This window comes from Asterias amurensis, chromosome 2 (assembly GCF_032118995.1).
Source record: "Asterias amurensis chromosome 2, ASM3211899v1".
Classification (NCBI taxonomy): domain Eukaryota; kingdom Metazoa; phylum Echinodermata; class Asteroidea; order Forcipulatida; family Asteriidae; genus Asterias; species Asterias amurensis.
In genome coordinates, this window is record NC_092649.1 from 3498052 (window position 1) to 3507191 (window position 9140).

Below are 9140 nucleotides of genomic sequence, written 5' to 3' on the forward strand. Positions count from 1 at the left end.
GACACAGAATATTATTTTTGGTTTTACAGCAATACACCGATGTATGTTACCACTGTGTACTCAGTACTTTCCCGAGGCCATTGAACAAATCACATGCAGATTACTCGGGTGGGAATCAAACGACCTTCACAATTATTGAGCAGTAGTTCACTTAGGCCGTGTCCGAAACGACGACTTCGGCTACAGCTACGTCTAAATCAGCGCGTCTACCAGTGTTAAAGAATAGGCAGACGCGCGCGATCTAGCCGTAGCTGTAGCCGAAGTCGCCGTTTCGGACACGGCCTTAGTTTCACAAATGTAGTCCTAACTTAGGACTAGTCCTAAGCAATGCTAAGAGATAGGACTGGTCCTAAGTTAGGACCAGTAACTCATCCTAACTTAGGACTGGTCCTATCTCTTAGCATTGCCTAGGACTAGTCCTAAGTTAGGACTACCTTTGTGAAATCCACCCCAGCGGTTGTAACGAGTATAGTTGTGTTGGTGACGTTGTATATGTACATGTGACATAGAGCTATATTATATAGCTCTATGACATGTGCTCAAAAACTGTAGTGCGGACAAGGCCCTTGGCCCTTGTTATAGCACACATACACGGTACGTGTCTTACGATTCCCAAGAAAGACTCGAGAACATTCAAATGTGAATGGATTCTCTTCTTGGAGATTGACTGGAACTGGATGCCTGTAAATTGCCTCGTGTGACATTATGGGCCTAGTAAATAGTCATGACATGTCAACACGACCAGCGACTTGCGTATACGTTATCATATTATGATAACTTCTTGCCCACCCTGGAGCTGTGTGGAGGCTGTGCTCTAAAAACTGAGGCTGACAACCAGCAATGCGACCATGCCCATCAGTCCCTTCAAGGGTTTCAAGGTTTTCAAGGTTTACTGCCTTCCATGGCAACAGCCAACTCAAAGATGGCATTTTGAGAAAGTGTAAGTACAGGTGGAAACTCTGTGCTGCCATAAAAGCGGGAATGAAAGTTAAAAAAGAGGCTGAGATAGGACATGTTTATTCTAAACATTCATACTTAGCGTGCCTTCGAAACTTTAAATTTAAAAAAAAAAAAAAAAAAAAAACTTACTCCAGAAATGATTTTAAAAAACATCATTTTTGAGTTTTGCTATTTTTCCAGAAGGCTGGTTCCCAAATAGTCGACTAGCGAAACCCAACTATCGTCATCTATACAGAGTGGTTACTAACAGGGGCGTCAATCCGTCTTGAAAGGTGGGGGGACATAACATTTACGGCGTGGGGTCCGGGGCCCGCTTTAGGGCCCCGGAGAATTTTGTAGGCTGTAGATGCTCTCTGGTGCAATCTAGGGAGTCTGAGGGGTGATGTTCCCCCTCTCAGATGTTGGAATTTAATGCCTATTTCAAGCTATGATGCACCTATTTTTGCTTTCATGGTTATTGTACCTAAAAAACAACTCAATTATAGCTTTGTAATATCCATATTGTTTCTGCATTATAATGCTCAGACGGCAGTTCATCCCTGGTGGGTATTAAAGATGGAGTCTGCTATAAAGCGGAACGCGAAGCCTTTTATGGCCTTGGGTCCGGGCCTAAGGGCTCGGAAAATGTTTGCATTCTAGATGCTCTGAGGTGCAATCTTAGGCCAATAAGAGGCATACAAAATGGCACAGAACATCTGTAAATGTGAGCAGCAGTAGAACCTTTTGAGTTAACAGCATCCTCAAGTTCGGATCTATGAACCAAATTTAAAGTCACCTGGAAATAGAATTTTTTTCTTTCAAACATACACTGTAAAAAAAACCTGTAAATATACAAGTTTTTTGGGCAATAAAATTACAGCAAGGCAACGTTTTTTGGGTCTGACTGAGTTTTGCTGGTAAATAAACACCAAGTTGCTGTTAATTAACATTACGACGTTTATTTACATAGTACACCTTTTTTTTTACGGAAATGATCCTGAAAAAAACGGTCTGCAATTGAAAATAACAGTTATAACTGTAAATTTCAATTGTAGGCCGTTTTTTTCAGGATCATTTCCGTCAAAATACAGGTTTCCCGTGCGTGTGAAATAAACCTGTAAAAATACACAGTAAAAATGACTGTAAAATACAAGTTTTGGGACAATAAAATTACAGCAATGCAACGTTTTTAGGTTTGACGGAGTTTTACAGGTAAATAAACGCCAACTTGTTGTTAATTAACTTTACGACGTTTATTTACATATTTTTAACAATGAAACTGTAAATTTAAGTTGTATGCTGTTTTTTTCAGGATCGTTTCCGGCAAAATACAGGTTTCCCGTGCGTGTGAAAAAAAAACCTGTAAAAATACACTGTAAAAATAACCGTAAAAAACAGGTTTTTTGGCAATAAAATAACAGCATGGCAACGTTTTTTGGTCTGACGGGGTTTTGCAGGTAAATAAACGCCAACTTGTTGTTAATTAACTTCACGACGTTTATTAACATATTTTTAACAATGAAACTGTAAATTTAAGTTGTATGCTGTTTTTTCATGGTCGTTTCCGGCAAAATACAGGTTTCCCGTGAGTGTGAAAAAAAAACCTGTAAAAATACACTGTAAAAATAACTGTAAATACAGGTTTTTTGGCAATAAAATAACAGCATGGCAACGTTTTTTTGGTCTGATGGGGTTTTGCAGGTAAATAAACGCCAACTTGTTGTTAATTAACTTCACGACGCGCATTTACATATATTTTTAACAATGAAACTGTAAATTTAAGTTGTATGCTGTGTTTTCAGGATCGTTTCCGGAAAAATACAGGTTTCCCGTGCGTGTGGAAAAAAAACACACCGTACAAATTAACGTTTTTTGGCAATAAAAGTACAGTATGGCAACGTGTTTTGGGTCAAACGGAGTTCTGTAAGTAAGTAAACGCCAACTTACTGTTAATTAACTTTACAACGTTAGTTAACACACTTTTTACCCTGTAACTGTAAATTAAAATTGTATGACGTTTAAAATGACAGCGCACCAACGTTGGTTTGACGAATTTTGTTGATGACTGTAGACTTTCTTTTAATAAATAACACACCGTTTATTACATAAATAAACTGTACATTTAAATTGTAGCTATTTTTATGAATTTTCACGCTGTCAAAATACATTTCCCATTCAAGAAACTTGCAAGGATGCCCTCATAGTCATCTGAATATCGTTTCCTCAAATGTGTTTCCCTTTTCATTTCCCCTTCTACCTTCTTTTTGTGACCCCCCCCCCACCCCCCCCCCCCCCGAAAGAAAATTTCCCTCAACTGTTGATTTTGTAACCATGGATCATATATTTGTATTATTTATTTATTTACTTATTATGGGCCTGTAGTCTATTGTTAAGTCGATGGTTAATATTTGCCGAAAAAATCCTGTATTTTTACCATGGCTCATGTATGCAACACACGTGGAAACTGGTACCCTGATTTTACATACCGATATAGACAAAAAGCATTTTGGCAACCAGTAACTTTTCAGGAACCAGTCTAGGCTCGCTGTACCGTGAATAACATGGGCTAAATTTGGGAAACTAGACGAGAAGCGGGCGCGCGTGAGCTGTCAACACGGTCTGTCAACAGTTGCTCTCTTTCTTTCACGTGAACTGTCGAATCCTGAGCTGAAGTAGGCCTACTGTACTCAGAATTTTGTCAAACAGCAGAATCATTGCTGATTAAGGTATGATTATATCATTCCATTCATATTGTACGTGTAGCTTAGAATTATAAGTTGTTGATGTTGGCAAAATTGGAAATGTGTTTTGTTGTTTACTCCTTTTTTAGAATTAACGAAAGGATTAACTTTAATAAAAATAAAATAGCCCCGGTAGCGTCATGTCCGTTGACGTTGAATGTTAGTTAGTTTGTGTCACGTTTTCTCTGTGCAGACGACAATCTTGCACACAAAACCTCCATCCAGTATCCTATGCTAATGCATGTACAGTACCTTAATTATGTGTACAGTACACATTTAAATCAAAAAGATAAACAAACATGTACAACAGGACTGTTTGTCATGTTTGTGGTACACAATGTGACAGTACATAGACATGATCGAAATATGCGATTTCCTTGTTGTGTGTCGGGTTGTCAAAAAAAGTTTTTCACATACAAAGGTCTCATTTCTCATATTGAAAGACACCATCAACTTACGAAGCAAGAAAACAATAATAGGTGCAGAGATGCTGTACTTTTCCGGTGTCCACTTGATTTCTGTCAGCATGAATGTTCCGATATTCAGGAGCTACTTGCTCATTTAAGAAGCCATATTACAAGTGGTTTAAATGTACCTTGTCCATTTGAAGGTTGTACTAAAACATTCACAAATAAAAAGTCTTTCTCTTCTCACTTATCGCGGTATCACAGAAACTACTCGGCTCATAATGTGAACCAAACATTAATTGTTGACCAAAATGTTAACTTCATTGTTGATGATAATCCATGCCATGATGGAGCAGGTACATCCACATTTACTGAGCCTGAAGACACAGTTGATGGTGATGACAATGATCATGAAGATGACGATGATCCTGGAGTATCTGTGGCTGACTTTACCAAGAGTATTGCACTATTTCTGCTCAAATTATATTCAAAGTTCCTAGTTCCAGAGAACACTATTCAAATGATAGTGGAAGAGATGCACGATTTGTTTGAACTAAGTATTATACTTTTACAGCATCTTTCTACCTGTATACATTTTATAACAAACGCTTTTCAAGACTAACTCGACCGATCCAAGGCAACGTGTTTCTTTAACATGTTTGTCAGAAACATTGCATGCTACAAGTCAAATTTCCATCTAAATATTTGCAAGGCATTTGTTTGTGTCTTTAACTTTACTGTCCAATACTTTCATTACATGCACTGCAGGTAGACCACTTCAATCTTCAAGATTTTCACTCGCCATTGGAAAGTTTCTCGTGGCAGATTTGGCTAATCCTTTGTCAGCCCTAAGCATGTGGTTCTGTGCTTACTATTGCTTCAATTTGAAGTACCCGAACAAGTCCGAAGGGGCGCTTGAGTTTATCCAGAGGTGAGTTTACTGACAATGTTCAAGAAGCTTGGCCTGTTCATGCTAGAGGAATCCCAGGGTTGATGCAGGGTTCAATATATCATGTTCTGTGTTTAACAATTGGAAACATTTAAACCTGCACCAACCCTGAGAATTTTCGCCCTGATTCGAGGTCAGGGTTGAGATTTTTCAACCATTGATCCCCCATGGAAGATAGGTTTTGGTTTATTTGGTACTCATGAACAACTACTGAACCCAGGAGTCAGCATGTACTTAGGGTGGGACCCCTAAGAGTCATTACAAGTGGGTCTCAATGACCACTTCCTACTGTCCAATGAGACTCTCATTGGACAGTAGGAAGTGGTCTGATATTTGGCCATACTCATAGCACATGTATGCCCACTAGTATGTCAAGGGTCACACATAACATTAGTGTGCACCCCTCCTTTGTCTCCCTTTCCATTGTTCCTCCCCTGCTTTTTCTGGCTACAGTCTTCTTTTGTCTTTTCACTTCTTTCCACCTGGCTGCTTCTGTTACACATGTTTGTGTGTGTTGTGTTGTCATAAATTTGTTTATAAAAAACATAACAGCACATCTTTATTTTTTAACAAAGACAAGGCAATATTCCAATCTGTATATTTCTGTTTTTATTGCAGATGTTTCTTGGGCCTAAACCCAGGGAATGGCTCCAAAAGTGGACGAAAGAAGCCGTCTGTTCATCCAGGCGTACTGAAGCTGGCTAATTCAATGAAAGTCTTTGAGAATGAGTGGGACTTGAACTAAAAAACATGGTACATGTAAATGTAATCATCATATGAAAGTTTTGGCTACTCCACCAATATTTTTTGCAGTGACACATAATTTTATTATATGTGCCATTGCAAAAACATGCAGCACATTGTAAACTTGTCTCATTTTTGTTAAGGTAATAATAGTATCAGGCCTTTAATATTAGTGGAAGTTGAACCAATAAACAAAGACCTGTTAATCACATATGTATTCTTGGTGGAGTGGCCAAAACTTGAGCCACTATTAGAGATAAAAATTATGTGTCACTGCAAAAAATCTGCAACACATAAATACTTGTCTCATTTTTATTCAGGTCATACTTTTATACAGGCCTTTAAAATCAGTTGGAGTTATGCAAAAAAACAAAGACCTGTGATCACATATGTATTCTTGGTGGAGTGGCCAAAACTTGAGCCCCTATTAGAGATAAAAATTATGTGTCACTGCAAAAAATCTGCAACACATAAATACTTGTCTCATTTTTATTCAGGTCATACTTTTATACAGGCCTTTAAATTCAGTTGGAGTTATGCCACTAAACAAAGACTTGTGATCACATATGTATTCTTGGTGGAGTGGCCAAAACTTGAGCCACTACTAGAGATAAAAATTATGTGTCACTGCAAAAAAATCTGCAACACATAAATACTTGTCTCATTTGTTTTCAGGTCATACTTTTGTACAGGCCTTTAAAATCAGTTGAAGTTATGCCAATAAACAAAGACTTGTGATCACATATGTATTCTTGGTGGAGTGGCCAAAACTTAAGCCACTATTAGAGATAAAAATTATGTGTCACTGCAAAAAATCTGCAACACATAAATACTTGTCTCATTTGTTTTCAGGTCATACTTTTGTACAGGCCTTTAAAATCAGTTGAAGTTATGCCAATAAACAAAGACTTGTGATCACATATGTATTCTTGGTGGAGTGGCCAAAACTTGAGCCACTATTAGAGATAAAAATTATGTGTTCATGCAAAAAATCTACAACACATAATTTGTGACGTAATATACGTGTAATGTTCTGTTCTGATAGTGGAACAAAAAATAGACAAGTTTGTATTATAGATTTTTTTTTTTTTTTTTTGTTCCACCATCAGAACAGAACATTACACCGTTATTTTGATTTATTTATTAAATGTTGGAGATGTTTTTGTTCTGCTTTTCTTGTTCTTAGGGTTCCAAGAAGGTATATGCCAAAGTTTGCCAAGTTTTTACATGTTTGTGGTTTGAGGATGTTGAGCGCTAAATAAAAAGAAATCGAAATCCTATACTGATGTGTTCCGGTAATATTATTAATTGTTTTTTCTTGACGTTTCGAGTTATTAAATTGACGTGTAGTTTACGGTAAGGTACGGAACGTGATTTTACTAGGATGATTTTGTGAAATTAATTTCAAAAAGCTGTGATTTTAAAGCAAAAGTTATGTGAAAGGACGGTGGAGTTGTCCTATTTGTACAAGCCTCTCCTTGTAAAATCACAGCGACGAACCATAATTTTACAACACCGAAGGTACTGTGGTTTAACAGTGTGGCGTGTAATTTTGCTAAACCGTCAACGTGAAGTAACATTAGTGGGACCGTGATTTTACAGGGTTTAATTTGTGAAATTAAGGTTAGAAAGTTGTTAACTTACAAGAACAGTTACGTTTAATGACTGGAGCTGCCCTATTTTTACAAGCCTCTGTTTGTAAAATCACAGCGACGAACCATAATTTTACAACACCGAAGGTACTGTGATTTAACAGTGTCGCGTGTAATTTAGCTAAACCGTCAACGTGAAGTTACATTGGTGGGACTGTGATTTTACAGGGTTTAATTTGTAAAATTAATGTTGGAAAGCTGTTATTTTACAAGAAAAGTTACGTTTAATGACTGGAGCTGCCCTATTCTTACAAGCCTCTCCTTGTAAAATCACAGCGACGAACCATAATTTTACAACACCGAAGGTACTGTGATTTAACAGTGTGGCCTGTACATTTACTTTAGACCGTTTATTTACGGGATAGTACTGGCGTCCAAACTGCCAGGAAAAAACCGTAAAAATACGATTTTTTTTTTTACAGTGTAAGAGTATATGCTTACGCACAATAAAACAATTTTTTTAGTAATTGTTTGTCACGATTTATATGTTTAAAAAATGTATAAAGTTGTTTGGGGGGCTGACTCCGCCTACCCCTTTTGTGACGTCAATCGAGGCAGACTTTGCCTGCAAGGCGTATAGTAAACACACGTGCAAAGTACATGTAAGTCCAAGTCGTGAGTTGGAACATTTCAAAAAGTGTTTTTCTGCATTCAGCAGCAATACACCTGGTCGGCACGTACAAACTCACGACTTGGTCCGTACATGTACTTTGCAATTGTGTTTACTCTACGCATTACAGGCAAAGTCTGCCTCGGATGACGTCACGAACAGCGCCCTCTCGGGTCGGGGTCTACTCTTGAATTTGTAAAAAACACAAGAACTGATTGTTTAAAACCTACGTAAACTGTTTGTTCACATTCCACTCATCAAAACACATATATTAGTGACAAAAGCTTTATTTTGAAAAAATACCACTTCCAGGTGACTTTAATGTTAAAACCTTTCCATGCTTTCCCCTTGCATGAGTCATCACCAAAACAGCGCAGTTTTCTTTCTAATTTCTATGTATTACCCCATTTGTTTGTGGGGTAGCAACAAGTGACGGAAGGCATTGTGGTGGAGGTTTCCCTGACTCTGGTTGCATTGACATCCTCTATCGACAGTGATATGAAGGTTTTTCCCCTCCGCGGTTGGCCATCCTTGACAGCATTGTCAACATTGGAAGCCCATCGCCACAAGTCCGGGTTCGAAGACAACGATTTAATGTATCAGATTTTAACTTAAAGGCAGTGGACACTATTGGTAATTGTCAAAGACTAGTCTTCACAGTTGGTGTATCTCAACATATGCATAAAATAACAAACCTGTGAAAATTTGAGCTCAATCAGTAGAACTTGCGAGATAATAATAAAAGAAGAAAACAAACATTGTCACACGAAGTTGTGTGTGTTTAGATGGTTGATTTCAAGACCTCAAGTTCTAAGAGAGGTCTCTAATTTAAATTCTTGGAAATTACATCTTTCTCGAAAACTATGGCACTTCAGAGGGAGCCGTTTGTCACAGTGTTTTATACCATCAACCTCTCCCCATTGCTCGTAATTAAGAAAGGTTTTATGATAAGAATGATTTTTTACCAATAGTGTCCACTGCCTTTAAACGGATACAATGGCCAAGTTCGCGCAAGGACCACCGATTTAATAGATGGAAATATATATGCATCGGGGACACAGAATATTATTTTTGGTTTTACAGCAATACACCGATGTG

At 37.8% G+C, this 9140-nt stretch overlaps 1 protein-coding gene and 1 long non-coding RNA gene across 2 annotated transcripts; both read left to right on the plus strand.

Moving 5' to 3' along the window:
- Positions 1–3536: 3536 nt before the first annotated feature.
- LOC139954499 (uncharacterized) lies at positions 3537–7156 on the plus strand. The gene is made up of 3 exons (XR_011788119.1): positions 3537–3665; positions 4856–5018; positions 5655–7156. It is a non-coding gene; the product is annotated as an uncharacterized lncRNA (long non-coding RNA).
- Positions 3821–4788, plus strand: LOC139934068 (uncharacterized). Its single transcript, XM_071928365.1, has 3 exons — positions 3821–3832; positions 4206–4644; positions 4754–4788. The coding sequence occupies exons 1-3, from the start codon at positions 3821–3823 to the stop codon at positions 4786–4788; spliced, it is 486 nt and encodes a 161-aa protein (XP_071784466.1).
- Positions 7157–9140: the final 1984 nt, after the last annotated feature.

Coding starts and splice junctions, on each gene's coding strand:
- LOC139934068 (XM_071928365.1), top strand. Junction 4,645..4,753: donor GCACGATTTGTTTGAACTAA/GTATTATACTTT, acceptor CATGTTTGTCAG/AAACATTGCATGCTACAAGT.